This window comes from Neoarius graeffei, chromosome 20, assembly GCF_027579695.1.
Source record: "Neoarius graeffei isolate fNeoGra1 chromosome 20, fNeoGra1.pri, whole genome shotgun sequence".
NCBI lineage: Eukaryota > Metazoa > Chordata > Actinopteri > Siluriformes > Ariidae > Neoarius > Neoarius graeffei.
This window is the reverse complement of record NC_083588.1, coordinates 58,790,677-58,814,686: the sequence shown is the minus strand read 5'-3', so window position 1 is coordinate 58,814,686 and position 24,010 is coordinate 58,790,677. Positions and strand designations below refer to the sequence as shown.

Below are 24,010 nucleotides of genomic sequence, written 5' to 3'. Positions count from 1 at the left end.
GATGGATGGATGGATGGATGACCCCTGAGAATGACTTGTAAACCATTTCTGAGAAGTTTGACCATGAGGCTCGGGATTGATCTGTAGGGTTTAGATGGTGCATGAGGTTCTCTGCACTTCTATTTAGACGACAAAAATAACAAAGACTAAAAGATGCGATCTGATCTGATTGTTTTGAGGAATTTGATCTGAATATTATTTCCAAACTGAATACTCGCTTCTTCCAGAATTAAGTTCTGGACTTTTGAATATAGTTAGACTGGGGAAATATTCTGGCCCGAACATCGTAGTTTATTTTGAGGTTTTAGCTGAACACAAAAGGTTTTGAGGTTTGGTGTTTGTTTTAAGCAAACCGATTTCGATGGAAGAGCATTCCTGATGAAGGAGCGTGAAAAATTGAACTCCAGGAAACTCAAAAAAAAAAAAACTGTTTCTTTCTTGCTCTACAGGGCCAACTGGAAGTGACTCTTTCACAGCCGTCTCGATCAGCCAATGGCACGCCCAGGTGAGTTCATCTCATTTATTGTTCCATCGAGAGAGCTCAGATACGGCTAGAACTTTACTCCACTCACTCACTCAGCCAGCTTGAGAGCGTATGAGAAGCTGTGCGTTCCATTAACGGGATCACGATGTGAAGGTTTCATGGCTAAACATGAGCCAGAATGGGTTTGTCGTATGATTTCTTTGGACATTGAAATTGAGCAGTGGAGAATTTCCCTGCTTTTCTACGGGACTCACTTTCAACCCCAGAAAATCTCCTACTTCCTTTTTGAGTGACCGAAAAGACAACCACATGACGTATAAGACTGTATCACTCGCGCGCACACACACCCACACACACACACCCTTTCATACACAAGAGGAGCTGTAGATTATGTAAAGAGGATTTAAATCAGTCATACCACAGCTCCAATAGGTGTTGCCAAGGTGTGTGTGTGTAAAAAAGTGAATCTAGACAGGCTATTCAGCACGTAGACACCGATAGTAGTGGACAGTGAATCAGGGTATTTAACAGCAAGCAGAAGTGAGTGGATCAGTTGCATACCTAAAAAACACACACGTACACATGTATACACGTGTCCTTTTGCTCTCTGCTCTGTGGCTTCTCTGTGGAATGCTCTGGCACGGCTCTTAAGTAAACAGACGTATTTTTAGCCCGGGTCGAACAGAACCTTTCTTAATCACTGTCTCCCCGTATTCCCACCATCCCCAAGTGAGAGAAAGACAGACATGAGTGACAGAGAGGGAGAGAGACAGAGACATTTTTACAAAGGCATCCATAGATGGTGGGTAGATTTATCAACCAGTCCAGCCGTAAAACTTTTTTTTTTTTTTAGCCATAAAACTGCTGAGTAATGCGACAAGACTATGGAATCAATTTTGTGCCAAAATGTTCATACAATACTTTTGAAATATCAAACAAAAACGACAAATCAAAATACAAAAAAAAAAGTCAATTTTTTTTAGACTGGCAAACAAATTATTCGTGTCATCGTGCAAAATATCAGTCTATTACTCTTCAGAAACCTTTTATTTTTGTTCCGCGTCTTTCTCAGTTTTGTTTGACGTAATTTATTTTGGTTGCGATTCCAGCTTTCTCGTTTGCGCTCCCTGACTTTTTGCTTGCAGTTTTGGCATAAACTTGACGTGTGGGTGGGCTGTCCAGGAATGCATTCCCATTGGCTAACTTGTGTTTGACTGACAGCTACGCTCAGCCATTCCCCCGGAGGCTGTTGCGGCCATTTCCTACTTGGATTTTGGCGGACTGTTTGACGAGTGTAATGTCATAGTCGCCACTGAAGTCCACTCGATCCTTGTTTACCGTCAATGGATCGGTCACTCGTCAAACAGTCCGCCAGAATCCGAGTAGGAAATGGCCGCAACAGCCTCCGGGGGAATCGCTGAGCGTAGCTGTCAGTCAAACACAAGTTAGCCAATGGGAATGCATTCCTGGACAGCCCGCCCACACGTGAAGTTTATGCCAAAACTGCAAGCAAAAAGTCAGGGAGCGCAAACGAGAAAGCTGGAATCGCAACCAAAATAAATTACATCAAACAAAACTGAGAAAGACGCGGAACAAAAATAAAAGGTTTCTGAAGAGTAATAGACTGATATTTTGCACGATTACACGAATAATTTGTTTGCCAGTCTAAAAAAAATGACTTTTTTTTTATTTTGATTTGTCATTTTTGTTTGATATTTCAAAAGTATTGTATGAACATTTTGGCACAAAATTGATTCCATACAAGACCGAAGCGGACTTTTCTTAGTCACGTACGCTTTTTTTTTTTTTAACGCGATTATCTCCCAGAAAAAAGGGACAAGGAGGTGCCTTAGCCATAGCTAACTAGCTAATCTGTCAGTGTTTTATGTTTGAAGTAAGCTTGTCGTTACTTATCTAGCTAGCTAGCTAGCTAGCTGTATCACGATGTTCTAGTAGCTATATCTAATAATCCGTTTATAATCTTATTAAAGCTTCAGTCAGAATGAAAAGTATTTGGTATGAAGGTCAATCAGTTCTCTAGCAACTATTCATTATGACAACTTCTGAATCCACCTGAGCATGAAGATCACACCTGGCGCTCCATCAATGATTACAAAATTCTATAGACCCTTTTTCAGCGACACATGATCAAACAGTTGCGCACGCACCCTGGCAACAGAAGCAGTAAGCTTCCCAATTGATTCTGGGACAGACTAGCCTACTTATCAATCATTTAAACGTGGATATATACTGTTCTCAGCATCAACATGTCTGGTTGTTGCGTATACGGTTGTACGAATCGCTATTCCACCGGCGGACTAAAGGTTTATAGGATTCCTAAAGGCTCACACCCATTTAAGAGCAACAGACGGCGGCTGTGGCTGCAGGCGATTAAACGTGTGGACTGGAATGAGGACATAATAAAAACTGCTCGTGTCTGTAGCGCCCACTTTATATCAGGTAAGGTTATCTATCGACTGATTTTACTGGAAGCCTTGTTTACGTTAGTGATTACCTGCATGGTGTAGAATAATCATCAAAAGCAGCCTAAGTTGTTGGATAAACTGACGTTAGCTTTGGCTAGTAGCACTAGCTGCTAGCTTGCTATGCAGCTAAAGTTTTATTAGATTTGCCCATTAGCTTGCTAGGCAAAACAAATGTGTTTGTTCTAAGCCGATCTTTGTGTACAAACAGAAAAAGGGTCTATAAAACTTTAGCTGCATAGCAAGCTAGCAGCTAGTGCTACTAGCCAAAGCTAACGTCAGTTTATCCAACAACTTAAGCTGCTTTTGATGATTATTCTACACCATGCAGGTAATCACTAACGTAAACAAGGCTTCCAGTAAAATCAGTCGATAGATAACCTTACCTGATATAAAGTGGGCGCTACAGACACGAGCAGTTTTTATTATGTCCTTATTCCAGTCCACACGTTTAATCGCCTGCAGCCACAGCCGCCGTCTGTTGCTCTGAAATGGGTGTGATCCTTTAGGAATCCTATAAAACTTTAGTCCGCCGGTGGAATAGCGATTCGTACAACCGTATACGCAACAACCAGACATGATGCTGAGAACAGTATATATCCACGTTTAAATGATAAGTAGGCTAGTCTGTCTCAGAATCAGTTCGGAAGCTTACTGCTTCTGTTACCAGGGTGCGCACGCAGCCGTCTTTGTTTACAAACAGTAAATGGGTCTATAAATAACTAGTTTAAAACTTTTTTTTTTTTTCAAATTCAGATTTTTTTTCTTTTTTTGGTCATCAGTACAAATGTCTAGAAAATACTTTTTGAGTCAGTTTTGCAGCTTGGATCTACAAAAAAATATATAAACACGTGGCATGTTTGATTCACTTCTTGTTGTTGAATCAACTCAGAATCACTTTGTCACTGGAATCAAATTGCACTGTAGGTGAATCAAGTCAAGTTTATTTGTATAGCGCTTTTAACAATAAACATTGTCACAAAGCAGCTTTACAGAATTTGAACGACTTAAAACATGAGCTAATTTTATCCCTAATCTATCCCCAATGAGCAAGCCTGTGGCGACGGTGGCAAGGAAAAACTCCCTCAGACGACACGAGGAAGAAACCTCAAGAGGAACCAGACTCTAAAGGGAACCCATCCTCATTTGGGCAACAACAGACAACATGACTAACAGTTTTAACATGAAGTCAGTTTCGTTGATGTTATAAACTCTTCATTGATGGAAACTTGAGTGCAAAACTGTTCATGACAACTGCAGTCCTAAAGTTAGCAAGTCAGCTGTAGTCCTCAGCCATAAAAGCATTACTGTAAGCCTCCAGAGCATCCTCCAGGTGTGACTTTTAACTGTCCACATGGGGCCGTCCTCTACAGGAGCGATGCGATGAAACTCCAACCAGACACAGGGCGCCAGGATGGATCAGGCAGGTCCGAGGAGCAGAAGAGGTCAGCATCTCGATCCCAGGACCGACATGTAACTCAGAGGGACAGATTTTGGGGGGGAGGGACACAGGTTGTTAGGTATGCCCAATGTCACCTGAATAAGTAGGAACAGTATACATTTTGTGCTGAGTGCAAGCAGGGACTCCGGCAACTAACTATGACAGCATAACTAAAAGGGGAGAGCCAGAAGGTAACACAGGCATGAGGGAGCCCCGGGACATAAAGCAGCAGCCACTACACCGTCAACAAACTCGAGTGAGCAAGCGAATGGGGACTGACAGCATCGATACATCCCAGTTTACCAAAACACTCTGTCTGAGGACCCTCCAGATCTACACCTTTACCTCATGAACACCATTAACACAAGGCTTGACTAAACAGATATGTTTTCAGCCGAGACTTAAACGCTGAGACTGTGTCTGATTCCCGAACACTACTTGGAAGGCTGTTCCATAACTGTGGAATCAAATCAGAATCATTTTGTCACTAGAATCAAATTGCGCTGTAGGTGAGTCGGTTCGGAATCAGTTCGCCACTGGAATCAAATTGCGCTGTAGGTGAGCCGGTTTGGAATCAGTTCGTCACTGGAAACAAATTGCGCTGTAGGTGAGTCCGTTCGGAATCAGTTCGTCACTGGAATCAAATTGCGCTGTAGGTGAGCCGGTTCGGAATCAGTTCGTCACTGGAAACAAATTGCGCTGTAGGTGAGTCCGTTCGGAATCAGTTCGTCACTGGAATCAGATTGCGCTGTAGGTGAGTCCGTTCGGAATCAGTTCGTCACTGGAATCAGATTGCGCTCTAGGTGAGTCGGTTCGGAATCAGTTCGTCACTGGAAACAGATTGTGCTGTAGGTGAGTCGGTTCAGAATCAGTTCGTCACTGGAATCAGATTGCGCTGTAGGTGAGCCGGTTCGGAATCAGTTCGTCACTGGAATCAGATTGCGCTGTAGGTGAGCCGGTTCGGAATCAGTTCGTCACTGGAATCAGATTGCGCTGTAGGTGAGTCCGTTCGGAATCAGTTCGTCACTGGAATCAGATTGCGCTGTAGGTGAGTCGGTTCGGAATCAGTTCGTCACTGGAAACAGATTGCGCTGTAGGTGAGTCGGTTCGGAATCAGTTCGTCACTGGAATCAGATTGCGCTGTAGGTGAGTCGGTTCGGAATCAGTTCGTCACTGGAATCAGATTGCGCTGTAGGTGAGTCCGTTCGGAATCAGTTCGTCACTGGAATCAGATTGCGCTGTAGGTGAGTCCGTTCGGAATCAGTTCGTCACTGGAATCAGATTGCGCTGTAGGTGAGCCGGTTCGGAATCAGTTCGTCACTGGAATCAGATTGCGCTGTAGGTGAGTCGGTTCGGAATCAGTTCGTCACTGGAATCAGATTGCGCTGTAGGTGAGTCCGTTCGGAATCAGTTCGTCACTGGAATCAGATTGCGCTGTAGGTGAGCCGGTTCGGAATCAGTTCGTCACTGGAATCAGATTGCGCTGTAGGTGAGCCGGTTCGGAATCAGTTCGTCACTGGAATCAGATTGCGCTGTAGGTGAGCCGGTTCGGAATCAGTTCGTCACTGGAATCAGATTGCGCTGTAGGTGAGCCGGTTCGGAATCAGTTCGTCACTGGAATCAGATTGCGCTGTAGGTGAGCCGGTTCGGAATCAGTTCGTCACTGGAAACAGATTGCGCTGTAGGTGAGTCCGTTCGGAATCAGTTCGTCACTGGAATCAGATTGCGCTGTAGGTGAGCCGGTTCGGAATCCGTTCGTCACTGGAATCAGATTGCGCTGTAGGTGAGTCGGTTCGGAATCAGTTCGTCACTGGAATCAGATTGCGCTGTAGGTGAGTCGGTTCGGAATCAGTTCGTCACTGGAATCAGATTGCGCTGTAGGTGAGTCGGTTCGGAATCAGTTCGTCACTGGAATCAGATTGCGCTGTAGGTGAGTCGGTTCGGAATCAGTTCGTCACTGGAATCAGATTGCGCTGTAGGTGAGTCCGTTCGGAATCAGTTCGTCACTGGAATCAGATTGCGCTGTAGGTGAGTCGGTTCGGAATCAGTTCGTCACTGGAATCAGATTGCGCTGTAGGTGAGCCGGTTCGGAATCAGTTCGTCACTGGAATCAGATTGCGCTGTAGGTGAGCCGGTTCGGAATCAGTTCGTCACTGGAATCAGATTGCGCTGTAGGTGAGCCGGTTCGGAATCAGTTCGTCACTGGAATCAGATTGCGCTGTAGGTGAGTCCGTTCGGAATCAGTTCGTCACTGGAATCAGATTGCGCTGTAGGTGAGCCGGTTCGGAATCAGTTCGTCACTGGAATCAGATTGCGCTGTAGGTGAGCCGGTTCGGAATCAGTTCGTCACTGGAATCAGATTGCGCTGTAGGTGAGCCGGTTCGGAATCAGTTCGTCACTGGAATCAGATTGCGCTGTAGGTGAGCCGGTTCGGAATCAGTTCGTCACTGGAATCAGATTGCGCTGTAGGTGAGCCGGTTCGGAATCAGTTCGTCACTGGAATCAGATTGCGCTGTAGGTGAGCCGGTTCGGAATCAGTTCGTCACTGGAATCAGATTGCGCTGTAGGTGAGCCGGTTCGGAATCAGTTCGTCACTGGAATCAGATTGCGCTGTAGGTGAGCCGGTTCGGAATCAGTTCGTCACTGGAAACAGATTGCGCTGTAGGTGAGTCCGTTCGGAATCAGTTCGTCACTGGAATCAGATTGCGCTGTAGGTGAGTCCGTTCGGAATCAGTTCGTCACTGGAATCAGATTGCTCTGTAGGTGAGTCCGTTCGGAATCAGTTCGTCACTGGAATCAGATTGCGCTGTAGGTGAGCCGGTTCGGAATCCGTTCGTCACTGGAATCAGATTGCGCTGTAGGTGAGCCGGTTCGGAATCCGTTCGTCACTGGAATCAGATTGCGCTGTAGGTGAGCCGGTTCGGAATCCGTTCGTCACTGGAATCAGATTGCGCTGTAGGTGAGCCGGTTCGGAATCACTGATTCGACTTACCTACAGTTGATTCAGTGGTTCCTAAATATAAGATACCCTTGATATCTCAGAAAAGTGTATTGTGACATAGTTTATCACACTATTGATATTATATCATCATATCACCAAGCCCTACAACACAGGGTATAACGTAATGGTGTAGAACCGACATGGTGCACTTCAGTCCCAATAAAGCACCATTTGAGATTCAGCCACAATGAAGGACCAATTTGCTGGAAACGGTTAACTCCTGATAACTGTTTTAGGATAAATGCTTTTGTTCTAGACAAGAAAAGAAAACTGAATACATAATTAAGTAATTTGTGTACAAATTGAACTCTCCAGGACGTTTGATGATATACAGGTCTGTGTTTAGGCTGTTGTTTTGAAAAGCTGTGGAAAACAGCTGGAATACGGTGACGCTCGCAGTTTAGGTTGAATTTGGGAAAGCAGAGGGGAGGGGTTGTGTGTAAAAATCACAGCTGGGGCTCATATTGACCCACGACTGCGTGATGGTGGTGGTGGAGGAGGTGTGGTGGTAGTAGTAAGGTGGGGGAGGTGAACGAAGCCCGAGCCTGCTCTCTCTGCCTACAGTCGCCCACTCGTTTCCCAGAGTCCTCGGCAGCGCTGCGTCGCCTGCGAGGGGCCTGCAAGGCAACTTCCTGTCAGAGAGCGAGGGCAAAGCAGGAAACAATTTGTCACACGGGATCAAACGGCAGGAATAATGCGCACAGGGAATCTGGATCGCTCCGAACCGAAACTGGTGAGAAGGACAAAATGGACACTTGTAATGAGACACAAAGAGTGACACGGACACATAAACATCGTTTGCAATGAGAGGAGGGTGAGAACACAAGCTCGCCAGCTTTCTTCCTCCACAAGTCCATGTGATTCTCGAACACCTTTCTCACACTCCTTACTCCACCATACATCTCTCTCTCTCTCTCTCCATCTTCCTTCACCATCCAGCATGAAATCTGAGCGATATTAATGCAGCCAGAGCTGTAAAGTTGGGGTTTGTGCGTCTTCTCTCTTTGGAGTGGAGCACACGCTAAGCAGAACCATATGTGTGCCCCATATGAACAGGAAACTGCTGGAAATAAAGAAAGAAGAGAGGAGGTGCAGAGGGGAAGAGGAGGGAGGGAGGGAGCGAGCGAGTCTAGGTTTTGTATACTCACTATAAACTTGGTGTCTCTGTTTAATCAGTAACTAGAGCACTGTACTGACCCAGTTTTTCATTTCTCACACACACACACACACACACACACACACACACACACACAAATAATGCTTAACTTCAAAATGAGCAAATCATCCTATTTAAGCCTCCAACACACACCAAATACAAAATGGCTTCCTGATGAATATATACTCACTAATCGTGTCGATCCGACACAGCGTTTCAGAATTCTGATTGGTCCGAAGGTGAGCGTTTAATTTTCTGTAACGGCAGCTCTGACGCCGGTTCCAGCTGTAAATCACAGGTTTATCTCAATGAGCTCATTCGAATACGTTACAGGCAGAGGGGAACCGTCAGGACCTTCTAGGCGTTCAGAGAAGCCCAAACATATCAGCATTTCAAATGTTCTATTTAATTTCTTTCAGAATTTCATTATAATCACTCTCTTCTAATTCGGCCTCGTTTTCTATCAAATGTGCTTCGGAAATGAAAGGGTTACTGTCCTGAAAACATTAAACTCGAGTTATCCAATGAGATTTTTTGTTTGTTACAAGTCTCTAGGCTGAGAAGAGTTTAGAGCTGCTCACTCGTTGGTTAGGACGTCGTTGCCGGGACAGAAGGCCATGGCAGTGTAGGTTTATATAGGAAGTGACAGATGAATCAATTAACCAATCAGATTTTGATTTATAGTGGGAGGGAGCAAAAACGTATCGTCCTAGGCCTTGTCGAAGGCCAACGCTTTCTCAAAGGCTTCCCCGCGACTCGGCGCCATCAGCGCAGCAGTGAAGTCTCCTTCCAGCCGGTGTAGCGTTCATCAGTAGTGATAGCGAATGCTAATAAAGCAGTCGCTGCTATCTATCGAGAGCAAGTAGCACAGGCTAACAACCGAGAAACTAAGATTTCTGTCTCCAGACTCTTCTTCCATGCTGCACGCTCATTACAGCATTTTTCACTCCAATTTAAGGATTAATTTCCATCTGTAATTTACTTTTTTTTTTTAAATCAACATCGATGGCTACACACAACGGAGCGACCTGGCAGTCTGCCGCTAATCCCTTGCAAAATCTTTTACCCTGTTGCTTTTTTGGTGTCTGGCTAAGTTTTGAATGAGCTCAAGTCCCAGCTCTAATAGTATCGGTTCGCTACTGCTTTATAAATATGCGTGAAGAATATCTAATGAAGTTTCGGTCGCCTTTCGGGTGACAAAGAAATGCTAACTCTCTCATTGGATATTCGTATCAGTGCCGATGTGTGACGTCATGTCATGTTGTCTTGACAACCATGCAATATCGTAAACCGTATTCAATGCTCATTCTCCATTGGGTAGAGCAACGTAATACATGTAGGATAAGCGATACGCTAACAATATTGCATGCTATCGAACCAAATGAATGAAACCTGCTAGAAGGGAATAGAACACGTTTTTTTTTTTTTATTCCATCGAAAAAGTGTCCTGTATGGATAATAATTCCTGAGGTTCCATTTTCTGTTCCAGTCTAATGTTGTAATGTAGTTAATTTTTTAAATCGACAGCTACGCATGACGGAGCGACCTGGCAGCCTGCAGATAATCCCTTAAATCCTTCACCCTGTTGCTTTTTTTGGGGGGTCTGGGTAAGTTTTGGCTGAGCTCAAGTCCCACTGCACTGTCATGTAAATGTTGGTACGGTGAAGTTTCCTGCGAGGAGATGTTTCTTTATGGAAGTCTTTACAACTAAAGAAAAAAAGAGGCTGGTGAGGGAACGACTGCTTTTATCGCTTTAACGTCAGCAATGGCTGGACGAACCTGTTTCGCAGACGTTCGACAATATTAAGCGTAACTCGAAATGGCTAAGAAGTGTCATTTTGTTAATTAGTCATAACTGCGACGAATAGGTTCACTGCAGCATTTTATTTTAAAATAAAATTTACGTGATTATTGAGAAATGCACGAAAAGAAAATAAACCCTAAACCGCCTGGGTTTAATCCGTTTACTTTTTATGAGGAAGCTACGTATTTTGATCGCGTCACATTTCAATCTGGAGATCGTTACCGTTTATTTTAAACGTTTTGTCTTTGTCCTTTTCGCTCGAGCTTGAAACACTCATCTCATCATCTCTAGCCGCTTTATCCTGTTCTACAGGGTCGCAGGCAAGCTGGAGCCTATCCCAGCTGACTACGGGCGAAAGGCGGGGTACACCCTGGACAAGTCGCCAGGTCATCACAGGGCTGACACATAGACACAGACAACCATTCACACTCACATTCACACCTACGGTCAATTTAGAGTCACCAGTTAACCTAACCTGCATGTCTTTGGACTGTGGGGGAAACCGGAGCACCCGGAGGAAACCCACGCGGACACGGGGAGAACATGCAAACTCCGCACAGAAAGGCCCTCGCCGGCCACGGGGCTCGAACCCAGGACCTTCTTGCTGTGAGGCGACAGCGCTAACCACTACACCACCGTGCCGCCCAGCTTGAAACACTTCTGCTTATGTGAAAGTCAGACAGCTCTCTCCGTGTCTCTCTCTCTCTCTCTCTCTCTCTCACTTCGAGGCCGACAAACTGGCAAAGTGAGCTGTCACGTCACACCCACGTTTATCAACGCCAGTTTGCATGCATACACACACACACCTGTGCAAACACGTGTACGATTAAACACACCGAGCGTTCGGCATCGTTTATCGTCAGAGCTAAACTGGATGTGTGTGACACTTCTCTACAAGCCTCGACGTTTCTCGGCCTGCGCACGAGCAAGCTGATAAGACACAGGTGCTCGTGGTTAGGCGAACGGGGTGAGGTAATTCCCGTGACCTGGGAGAACGACCCCATTAAAGGGTCAAAGGTCACAGGGCAATGTCTGAGACCTCTGCAGGTGGTACCTTAACCTCACCCAGCTGTGTGCGCGCGTTGTACGTTTATACGCAGGCATTATCAATCAACACGAATGTAAAGACAGTAAGCATCTCTACACACGTCGGTATGATGATGGATGATCTTCATTCGACTTGTAAATCACGAATGCAGCTGCAGCTCTGCCTCGTAACAGTTTGTGTAATAGTTTTTGCCTCGCATCATTCATTGGTGAGACCTCGTGATGTAACACGTTGCTCGACACTCGTCGTTTAATTATCAAGCTGTTGATAGATATCAGATTTAGCCCTCGCATTGAAACTCACAACCATCCGTCACTGTTTAAAATTAGATCTGGCCAAGCAGCACTCGGTCTAATCACTAACTCGAGTGTTGGGTAACGTGTTCGGGGTTTTTTTCGGCGCTGTATTTTATTCATTGACCACCTTTAGTGAAATGTCTGAAGGCCACCGCGTGCGCACGTCACGCTTGGCCTTTAAAAAACAACAGAACAAACACACACTCGGGCCTGGCCCTGATATTATCAGGCTTCAAAGGTGTGGGCGGTTTTTTTTTTTGGTTTTTTTTTTAATAGTGTGGACTCGTGTGTGTGTGTGTGTGTGTGTGTGTGTGTATTTTCTGTGTGAACTCACAATAGTTGATTGTGTTTGCGTGTTATCAGTCAGTCACACATTATTCAAAGTGAAGGCCAGCGCTGTTTAGACAGACCAGCAGAAAAAGGTCAGAGGTCACCACCCGAGCTTTTTCGGATTGTGTGCGTTGATCGTTAGTTATCATATGTAAGGAATAAAACACTCCGTGTCATGCTGTGATAGGAAAATAATCAACTGGGTTACTTTTGTCACCGGAAAATTTTTATTATTATTATTTCACAATAACAGCACGTCGTATTCCTCTTCCACAACGATTGCAATTTTTTTAATGGTATTAAAGAACAACACGACAATTTATTATCCGTTTATAGTTACATTAATTATAAGCAAGTTCGTTCCTGTTATTATTTATGCTATAGCCGCTAGAAACAGTCGTTCCCTCAGGAATTTCTCTCCTCTCCCCCCATGATGTCAATAAGGCAAAAAACTATGGCGTCATATTAATGTCAAGACCTAGAGGGCGCTAAAACACGAAGTGAAAAATATAAACCGAAAATAATCTCCGGCTGTTGTTGTTTATTATTATTTTAAAAAAGCCACACATAAAGCTGTTTTACTCCCAGTTTTGGTCGAACCACGTTGCAATCAAAGTATACAAACCATCTCGAATTCTGCGTTCAAATACCACGATAAATTTGGTCAGACGTGGAGAAAAGGGAGCTCTCCAAGACATTTCGTCAGAACTTTTCAATACTTTACCTAATGATTTTTTTAACGGTTATTCCACGAAATCGAGTCGTACATGAGCCGATAGATATAACCCATGTACGACCAGATTGAGTGGAATAACTGTTTTATTCGATCCACATTCACTGGATTTTGAGAAACAGAGCATTTTTAATTTTTTGCAAATTCGATGAATAAAAACTTTATACAAAACGTCCAACAAAATAATTTCCGCTTAGAATGTAAACAAACTGGCGAAATGACAGGAGCAATTTGTGAAAAATGCCATAATAATAATAATTCTTGAAAAAGAAAAAAAGATACATTCTTGCCATCAAATACTTTCATTCCATATTTTGTTACTTTTTTGTTTTTTGGGGGGTTTTGTTTTCGAGTAGTTTTTATTTCGTCCTCAATCAGTTCAGCAACTCGCTCCGCCATTTTGTTTTTCTCTACTCACGGTATATGAGCTGATAGCCTAGTAGCAGAGTAGCCAATCAGAGCACGCAATCGCTCATGTCCAGTGAATGTGGATAGAATAATAAATATTTATCGGTTTTGCTCTGAAGTGAAAGCTTTTCATAAGAAACGTTAGCCTATACGATTACCACGTCGCGATTTCCTTCGCTTGCAGTTTCACAATTTTTTTTTATTTCTAAAGATACGTTACATAATTATGATACATACATCATGATTTTCCTAAGTCAGTTTTGAAGTTTTATAATACGATAAGCGACCTATGTTAGAGGTCTGCGCGGGTTGGATTTTTCAGTCCCGCTCCCGCCCGCACCCGCAAAGAATTATGATTTTCAGTCCCGCTCCCGCCCGCGCCCACAAAAAAATTATGATTTTCAGTCCCGCTCCCGCCCGCCATATTTTGCCCCGCTCCCGCCCACAAATCCCGCATGATGCAGACGTTCGCGTTATTTCTCAGTTAAGTTCTTGTCTTGACACAGCGTGATGGTGCCCCGCCCCCTAGTTTGAGTGGATTTGAGCATAAATATCTACATCTCACGTTTGTTATTGTTTACCTTGTTTCTGAATTCAGCATGTAGTATCTCTAATAATAATAATTAGTGCTGTCAAACGATTAAAATATTTAATCACAAATCGCACATTTTTATCACATGAGAAACCATTGTAATTCTCTGATCAGCATAAAAAAGTGAATGGGCTTGCTTTGTACTAATGTTTTGTTTTTTTATTGCAAAGCAGAGCCAGTAAAAGAAATAAATTGATTTACTGCTTGCGTTAGTCTACAACTTTAATCAGAGAGACAGGTTACACAGTGACGGTAGGCTTGACTCAATGCTATCCCAGAAATCCTTCCTGTAATATGCAAATTTGGCCGCCTCTGATTGGACAGCCAAATTTGCATATTACAGGAAGGATTTCTGGGATAGCATTGAGTCAAGCCTACCATCACTGTGTAACCTGTCTCTCTGATTAAAGTTGTAGACTAACACAAGTAAATCAATTCACTCATGGTTTTCTTGCTAGCTGGGTGTGAACTGCGAGTCATTAGCGTGATCAAAGAATTTCCCCTTAGGGTGATCAATGGCAAGTTTAAGATGCTATTTCTCACGCAATCTGACTTCCTCTGCAAGTTTAGGCATCTTAAAATGTTTTTATTAATGCCAAATAAAATATCTAGCACAAATTATATATGATACGCATAAATTAATAATTTATAAATTTTATTTCAAGCACGTTTTTAGTTAGCGGGACTGCAGCTTATCACCGCTCCCACCCGCGCGGCATATGTGCACTCCCGCTCCCGCCCACGCGCGCAATGAGCTTTCAAAATTTGTCCCGTGCCGCACTGTTTTGCGGCGGGTCCCGCGGGACTCCCGCAGGAGTGCAGGGCTCTAACCTATGTAGTGTTATAGCTACTGTGCAAATCATTATTTCCAAAGTTTTATAATTTCATAAGTTTTTCAAAGTAGCAGTGTCATCCAATTATCACATTACAATTTCATGAGTGGGCGGTACGGTGGTGTAGTGGTTAGCGCTGTCGCCTCACAGCAAGAAGGTCCTGGGTTCGAGCCCCGGGGCCGGCGAGGGCCTTTCTGTGCGGAGTTTGCATGTTCTCCCCGTGTCCGCGTGGGTTTCCTCCGGGTGCTCCGGTTTCCCCCACAGTCCAAAGACATGCAGGTTAGGTTAACTGGTGACTCTAAATTGAGCGTAGGTGTGAATGTGAGTGTGAATGGTTGTCTGTGTCTATGGCTACATTTACATTACGTCGAATCAGCGGATCATCAGATTAACGTTCTTAAAACGATTCGCGTTTACACTAAAACCGTTAGCCGTGCACACAGCAACACCAATACGCGGATACGCTCGGCTCCGCAGGCATCCTGCGCTCCAAATCACTCCGCCCTGAACAGCGAGTGCCCTCTGGAGGGTGCGCACTCCGGCCCTGCGCAGCTCACAGAGCGCGCGAGTGAAGTGAACAAGCCACGATTCGGGACTGAGCCGCTGTGTGTGTGATCCCAGCGCATATCACTTATTACTTGCAAGTGGAAGGATGGCAAGCCTAAAGACAATCATAACTACACAATGGGCAGTATTTGCATCAGTATTTGCAGTATTTTCATACTTTTATACTCTTTAATGAAAGGTGATACAAGGCGGAAGTGTGCGCCGTTTTTCAGCAGTCGCGTCACATGACCAACGCCAGCGAATCAGGAAGGTGGATGTCACAGTGACGTTGTCCAATGAGATGCCAGCTAGAGCTCAGCACAGCGTATTCGCGTATTCTCAATGTTTACACAGCACCGGAGCTGATACGATCTAGATTGAATACGTGGACGCTGGCGGATTCCCGTTTCCCCGCTTTTTCAGGGGGGTTAATGTAAACGGACAGTGCATCCGCGAAGAAAACGAGACAGATACGGTCTAGTGTAAACGTAGCCTATGTGTCAGCCCTGTGATGACCTGGCGACTTGTCCAGGGTGTACCCCGCCTTTCGCCCGTAGTCAGCTGGGATAGGCTCCAGCTTGCCTGCGACCCTGTAGAAGGATAAAGCGGCTACAGATAATGAGATGAGATGAGATGAATTTCATGACTATTCAATTTTTTCACAGTTTCCTAAGTTTTACAGTTGATGATTCCTGAAGTTTGCAGCAACTATCTTTTTTTCTCCTCTATTATTAACGTTATCGTTTTTATATACGCATCATTTTATTTTCTCGTTTCTATTTCTAGTAATTTTATTGTAGATAGTTTAAACAGAATATTCAATAGAAGAAGCGTCACCTACTGGAATTTATTGAATAAAGCTGCTATTATTATTATTATTATTATTATTATTAAGCTGAAACTCACTCAGATGTGAAACTCCGGTGCAACGAAAGAAGAACTGAATGTGCGTTTATCATACTATCGCACTAGTTAGTTGTCCTCGCGCACCTTCAGCTGCTGTCTGTGCTCGAGTTTTGACGCTTTGGGGGTGGGCTCGGGGTGTTTCTGTCGGCGAACGCTATTGGCTGATTGGCTCTAGTCGTTTTATCCAAGGCAAAAGCAGTGGAGTTGGAGCGAGTTTTACGTTTGCGCTCGCGACTGCGATATTTACACACGTGAGATGTGCAGATTTATATTTTTCACCATGTGTTTTAGCGCCCTCTAGTTTTGACATTAATATGCCACCATTAAAAACACAGCTTGACGTGTTACAGAGAAACCGTGAAGCGTAAACGCCTCCATTCACGATGGAAAACGGTTTGAAAGCGCCGACACTGGCGGCTTCTTCCAGGGAAGTTAAATCAACTTCTCTGAAGAGAAAAATTCACCAGATCAACAATGATACCTTTTTTTTTTTGTTCAGTGAAAATGGAAACCAGTGATATTGTTAGCAGTGTTGCTAGCCTTGTGTATGATACAGAAAGCATATCTCTCTCTCTCTCTCTCTCTCTCTCTCTCTCTCTCTCTCTGTGTGTGTCAAATACAAAGCACAAACTTTTTTTAGTCTCCGTTACAGGACAGTGAGGTAGAGTATAGACTAGACCGTCGCATCTCCGTGGTCTAGACAGCAGTTAAAATCAGCCGAGCTCAGTCTTTATCAGCTCTCAAGCTGCTCTGCATTCTGTATGTCATCAACTCTCCTCTTTATTATTTTTTTTACACTCCCTCCATCTCTCATGCTTTATTTTACTCTGTAAAATCCGCGTACAGCTACATGTATTTGTTGCGTCTCAAAAAGAAAGGGTTACTTAGACTTGCACGAATATACATTTTCATATCACGATTGGTAATACTAGCTAGCTAGCTAGAAAAGCGTCATTTATTTACGTTCGTTTTTAACATTCAAGTCTAGCTTTGCTGTAAAGTAAAAGACGAGGCAACCAATTTCAGTCCTAATTTTCCCACTGCTCACAGTTAGTTGACTCGGTAGCTACATAGCGGCGAGCACTGAGCCAAATGTCTCGACTGTGTGTTTAGCTATTAGTTAAATAGCTAGCAAGACCATCTGGGTGTCCCAGCATCAGGCTAGCAAAGCTGTTAGCATGTAGAAGGTACACTTTCCTACTGCTGGTGATTTTTAATTATTGAATCACTGACTTCCTGGAAGTTCAAGTGTAATTAAAGGAAAAGGCAACTTTTGTACAAAATCACCACAAATAGATAGATAAATATATAAAGTAATCGATCGTGGAATTTATATAGAGAAAGAACAGACCGCATAACAGTATCTTTTAACTTTTAATAATATGGGCTTGCACTGAGCTCAGCGAAGATGCGTTCCGCCATATTGATCTACTGCGTGACGTCATGCGGCCCACCACTGAAAAGAACTCTTCAGTGCTTCATGGTAATAAGGTAAAAAACCAGTGCAATCGCTTCTTCAAAGTTTCACCAAATGGTTTTATTTATGCAACTTAAAGCTCATAATACTGTATAACTTTGGTCGAGTAAAAACACGGAGCAAAAACATGGCTGAATCCTGAATGACTCCTATTTGGATTTGTCCTACCAAGCCTACCAAGCTTCACGCATGCGTGAAGCGGCTCGGCTCGGTTTTCCCTTTCGGGCGCTCTTGTTTTCTGTTAGAATTTGGTAAAGAAAAAAATAAATAAATATTATTTACCAGCTTACCGGGTCCATGAACATAAATCTGACAGCTGACAAGGTCGGGATATAAACGAATCGAATACAAGCCACCCACCGGGACTCCTAATCACAGTGATCTGCTTGTAAACACTGTTTTCATGGGCCCAGCGACGTCACGGATCAGAGGGAGGCGCATTAACGAAAGATTCTGATTGGTTTATAGTTGCCCACAATCTCAAAATGGCTGCCTCCTCCAACTTCGACTCCTCTGTGTCAATTCATGATTTCAAAGTTAAAAATATTTTTTCATGTTCGATATATAATGGAAATAATTAACGGAATTGATTACGTATATGTTTTTCTCCTATTACACACCTGGTTTTGTACAAAAGTTGCCTTTTCCTTTAAGCAGTTGAAGCAGAGGTAGCTAACGAGGTAGCGAAGTAACACTCTGTAGCTTTTCAGCTAACTTAAATAGCTGCAAATGATCATGTCGAGGTGGACATAGTATTTCACTCCATTTTAAGGCAATCAGAGGTTTTAGGAGTGGGGGGGGAGGAAAATGCAGACGTCTGGGGCGACGTTTCGACAGAAAAAAATGATTTTGTGGACTAAATGAAGGTGTAGTTAATTAGAGGCTGGAAGATTTCCACAAGAATAAGAGCTAGAGGCGTTAAGTTAAGAGAGAGCTCTTTAAAGATAGCAGTGTGTGTGTGTGTGGTCATGCAGCAGGGATATTGTCATTCTGGAGATGTAGGGCAAATTCTTGTCAAGGCCAGATTGCGAGGGCGCTCTGTTCCAACCCAAAACCAGTTCTGACCGCTTTTGACCGGTTGATAGCGACAAACTGTGTCATCTGTTCCTTCCTCCATCCTCTTCATCTCTCTCTCTCTCTCTCTCTCTCTCTCTCTCTGTACTGAATGATATCTCTAGGCCATTGACTCGGTCAGCACACAAGCTAAAATTAGCAAATGATGCAAATCCACTGGGATCTGACAGTGTGTCCCTGATACAGAACATCTCCACACACGAACACGTATATGTATATATGTATCCTCGTAAACGTAGCTGGAAATAAATGTTCAGAGCATGGCTAGACGTGTACATGCACAGACGTCTAGTCACGCGCTGAGGCTCTGGCGTATTAATAAAGAGACGATTTCAGAGAGCTCAGGTTTGCAGTCTAGACTTCATACTTTCCAAACGCTGTGTGTGTGTGTGTGTGTGTGTGTACACTGTAAACCGATCCGTATTGATCAGCTCCTCTGAAAGGTCAGGTCTGTAACTCTGATCATTGAGCCCAGTGAAAGAAGAAGAGGGCATTCTCTAGAGCCGCTTTGATTGACACCCCAGGCAGCCAATCAGAGGGAGAGATGAGCACTCGCTGATGCTAGTGAGATAATTGGAGCCGTACAGGAAGTGACCGTGTGCCGATATTTGAATATCTTTTGCACAAGCTGTACAGAAACGACACCTTTTTGTTTTTTTAATACTACGTTACCAACACGTTTTATTCGTGACTGTTGAATCGACAGCTGTTGGTCATGTCAGTAAATGTAATGGCACCTTATTCCCTACAAAGTGCACTCTCTAGGCACCATCATTTGGACACTAACCCTCTGCAGTGCATTGTGGGATCTCAGGAGCGCACTAAATGTTTAACACGACACTTTTATACAACCCCGATTCCAAAAAAGTTGGGACAAAGTACAAATTGTAAATAAAAACGGAATACAATGACGCGGAAGTTTCAAAATTCCATATTTTATTCAGAATAGAACATAGATGACATATCAAATGTTTAAACTGAGAAAATGTATCATTTAAAGAGAAAAATTAGGTGATTTTAAATTTCATGACAACAACACATCTCAAAAAAGTTGGGACAAGGCCATGTTTCCCACTGTGAGACATCCCCTTTTCTCTTTACAACAGTCTGTAAACGTCTGGGGACTGAGGAGACAAGTTGCTCAAGTTTAGGGATAGGAATGTTCAACCATTCTTGTCTAATGTAGGATTCTAGTTGCTCAACTGTCTTAGGTCTTTTTTGTCGTATCTTCTGTTTTATGATGCGCCAAATGTTTTCTATGGGTGAAAGATCTGGACTGCAGGCTGGCCAGTTCAGTACCCGGACCCTTCTTCTATGCAGCCATGATGCTGTAATTGATGCAGTATGTGGTTTGGCATTGTCATGTTGGAAAATGCAAGGTCTTCCCTGAAAGAGACGTCGTCTGGATGGGAGCATATGTTGCTCTAGAACCTGGATATACCTTTCAGCATTGATGGTGTCTTTCCAGATGTGTAAGCTGCCCATGCCACACGCACTAATGCAACCCCATACCATCAGAGATGCAGGCTTCTGAACTGAGCGCTGATAACAACTTGGGTCGTCCTTCTCCTCTTTAGTCCGAATGACACGGCGTCCCTGATTTCCATAAAGAACTTCAAATTTTGATTCGTCTGACCACAGAACAGTTTTCCACTTTGCCACAGTCCATTTTAAATGAGCCTTGGCCCAGAGAAGACGTCTGCGCTTCTGGATCGTGTTTAGATACGGCTTCTTCTTTGAACTATAGAGTTTTAGCTGGCAACGGCGGATGGCACGGTGAATTGTGTTCACAGATAATGTTCTCTGGAAATATTCCTGAGCCCATTTTGTGATTTCCAATACAGAAGCATGCCTGTATGTGATGCAGTGCCGTCTAAGGGCCCGAAGATCACAGGCACCCAGTATGGTTTTGCGGCCTTGACCCTTACGCACAGAGATTCTTCCAGATTCTCTGAATCTTTTGATGATATTATGCACTGTAGATGATGATATGTTCAAACTCTTTGCAATTTTACACTGTCGAACTCCTTTCTGATATTACTCCACTATTTGTCGGTGCAGAATTAGGGGGATTGGTGATCCTCTTCCCATCTTTACTTCTGAGAGCCGCTGCCACTCCAGGATGCTCTTTTTATACCCAGTCATGTTAATGATCTATTGCCAATTGACCTAATGAGTTGCAATTTGGTCCTCCAGCTGTTCCTTTTTTGTACCTTTAACTTTTCCAGCCTCTTATTGCCCCTGTCCCAACTTTTTTGAGATGTGTTGCTGTCATGAAATTTCAAAATGTCTCACTTTTGGCATTTGATATGTCGTCTATGTTCTATTGTGAATACAATATCAGTTTGAGATTTGTAAATTATTGCATTCTGTTTTTATTTACAATTTGTGCTTTGTCCCAACTTTTTTGGAATCGGGGTTGTACATAATTTTAAAAAATCCTATATAGTGTATGATTTCAGACAAACTGTCTGGGTCTGTTCTTCTCTCCCTCTGTGCGTTTTTCTCTCTCGCTGTCCGTCTTTCTATTTCTATGTCTCGCTCACTTTTCTCTGTCTGTCTCTCTCTTTTTCTGTCTGTACCACTGACTTTCTGTGCCTTTCTCTGTATCTATTTGTGTCTGTCTATACTCTGTGTCTTTCTCACTGTCTGTCCCTCTGGCTTTTTCTGCCCGTCTCTTTCTCTCTCTCTCCGTCTCCCCCTGTATGTGTCTGTCTCTATCTGAGTCTCCTTGGCGTCTCTTAGTCATGCTTATTTTCAGTCTTTTGCCCAGCAGCTAGAGTAGTAAACCAAAGTGTGTGTGTGTTGGGGTAGATTTTAGCAGCCCCATGCTGCGAGACTCATGGTCCATTCTGTGTGTGTGTGTGTGTGTTTGATGAGTTGTCTGAATATCAGTGGAGGGACTGTAGACGATGCTAGAGCAGATTTTAGCAGGCAGTTTGTGTGTGTAGGAATACATACTGGGTTACACCAGCCCTGCTGCTCACTCAGTCTCTCTCTCTCTCTCCCTCTGTGTGTGTGTGTCAGCCTGTCAGGTGTGTCAGAGGACAAACTGATAAACGAGGGGAAAGTGAAGATGGAGGACGACCCGGAGGTCCTCGTTAAGGGTGAGTCCCACGTCTTCAGACACTTTTTTTTTTTTTTTTCTAACTACATGTGATTTGCTGATGAGCACCTGCACAACATCTCAACATCAGTCTAACCTACATCGACACTTGTGCGTGCACGGTAAGTTATCAATCGGATAAACATTTTAGTTGACGTCGTTCTACATTCTGTAACAACGCATCGTAAATAACCTTCGTAATAATATTTCATACGTCCGTAGAGCAGGACTTTATTCAAAATTTTGGCGCTGATAAATTTTCCGTACCTTAATGGTTTGTAAGTTGTTGATAGTTTATTTGTAGGCTGTAATTGATGTATAGCTGTGTGTTAACCTGTTTCACTTCAGACATTTCGTCACTGAGTCTGAACTAAAATATATATCACACACACCTTTTATATAATCAGATGGAATTTAGAAGACAAGCATTCAGAAAATAAGGCGTGTGTGTGTGTGTGTGTGTGTGTTTTCTGAACTGCTGTGTGATGTCAGTGTGTGTGAATGTGTGCTATTTGCTTCCACTGCACTCCTGCCAGTGTGTACCATGTAATAATAAATGCGTGTGAATGCTTAGGCAAGCTGCTAAACATGACCGTCTGCCACCAGTCTGTCTGCCCCTCTCTCTCTCTCACACACACACACACACACACACTCACTCTTATCCAATCACATACACATGCATTAGGAGTGTAAAGCAGTAGCAGGATGCATTTTTCCATTCTAGTGTTTTGGTTGTCTCGTGCACGCACACACAGTGAGGCAAAAGCGGCAGGTGGTTTCCATCTGGAAGCGGCAGTGGAGAACTGTGACGTTGTTCAGGCGTCACTGTTTCTCCACAAAGCTTTCCAAAGAGCTGCCTTTTCCCACACAACCCAAAACACACGCTCGAAGGCCGTAGTGAGAACCTTTTGGAGTCCCTCTGCAAACAAGCACTCAACCCTTTCAGCAGGATTCTCACACAAAATCACGTTTGTATATTTTCTGATGGTGCCTTAATCTAAGCAGATGTGTGTGTGGATTTGTAGGCTGGCTGCTGCGCGAGGTTCAGGCTGGTTGGATCCGATACAGGAGGTTCTGGTTCACTCTGACCGCAGACTCACTGGAGTGTTACAGCGGCCCAGAGAAAGACGCCCGCACTGTGGGCATGCTCGTCCTCACCTCGCTCTGCTCCGTCCTCTGGCCCGACAAACACACCTACAAACAGACCGGTAAAAAAAAAAAAAAATTATATATATATATATACACACACACTTTCAATGTGGTCGTTTTGAAAGTCAACTTGAGAGAAGTGAGAACTCTTTGACCGTAACTAGCTAACCGTATCTTAGTTCACATGTGCTATCTGCCCTCTTCCTCATACCTGAGCTTTAAAGACGCCCCGGTCGGCTCGTATCAAACTGTCCAACCTGCTTGGATTCTCAAATCTAAGTAGTTTGAACTCGCAGCATTTTTCTAATCATGATCACGACATAAGTACTGTAGCTAATGCAAAACCTGCAAAAAAAAAAAAAAAATCCAACTTTGCTCAAAGAGAAGCCTATGAGACTCGTAGTTTGAGGAAAACACCCGCCCTGGGTTTTACTGGGCTTTAGGAGAACAGGGCGAGCAGTGAAGCGTGCACCAGAGCTCCGAGTCGAGCAGTGAAGCGACGGCACGCAGAGAGGAACAGAGGCCCTTTGGTGAGTAAGCGGCAATCATTCGCTCCGTTCATGCGGCAACACACAGGGGCTGAGTCAAAGAAACCAGGGATTGTCTGGAGAGACAGAAACGAAAGCAAAATAAAAGATGGATAGATGAGAGGAATTATTGTCTCGAGAGAAGGAGGACTCGTGTGACCAAGCTGACTTACTCACACTGAAGTGTGTGTGTGTGGGAGAGTTTAGAATGAGGTGGTGTGTGTCATGATGGTCTGTATGGTCCAGTATTCTGTTGACACACACTCTCCTACTCATCCACCCTGCCATACGAGCTTCTTAGACTGACGACTAGATAAGTGTGTGTGTGTGTTCCAAAGAGTGTGCAAATTAATCTAGTTTCAAAACGTTCTGAATTTGTACCAAATCTGTAACCTTTTTTTTTTTTGTGTGTGTGTGTAGGTTACTGGAGTTTGACTGTGTTTGGGCGGAAACACTGCTACAAGCTCTTTACGAAACACTTTAACGAGGCGGTGCACTGGGCGTGTGCGGTACAGAAGGTCATCGACAGCAAAGCGCCAGTGGAGACGCCGACTCAGCTCCTTATCCGCGACATAGAGGTACACACACACGCGCGCACACACACAGTTTGCCTGAT

At 43.9% G+C, this 24,010-nt stretch overlaps 1 protein-coding gene across 3 annotated transcripts in view; it reads left to right on the top strand.

Annotated features, from left to right (window-relative positions):
* plekhh3 (pleckstrin homology, MyTH4 and FERM domain containing H3) overlaps positions 1-24,010 on the top strand; it is a 79,626-nt gene that overhangs the window by 41,275 nt on the left and 14,341 nt on the right. For all 3 annotated transcript variants that reach the window (XM_060902077.1, XM_060902076.1, XM_060902078.1), the window contains exons 2-5: positions 450-505; positions 21,640-21,719; positions 22,744-22,926; positions 23,815-23,972. In XM_060902077.1, the coding sequence (XP_060758060.1) occupies positions 450-505; positions 21,640-21,719; positions 22,744-22,926; positions 23,815-23,972 (477 nt within the window). The remainder of the gene's footprint in view (positions 1-449; positions 506-21,639; positions 21,720-22,743; positions 22,927-23,814; positions 23,973-24,010) is intronic.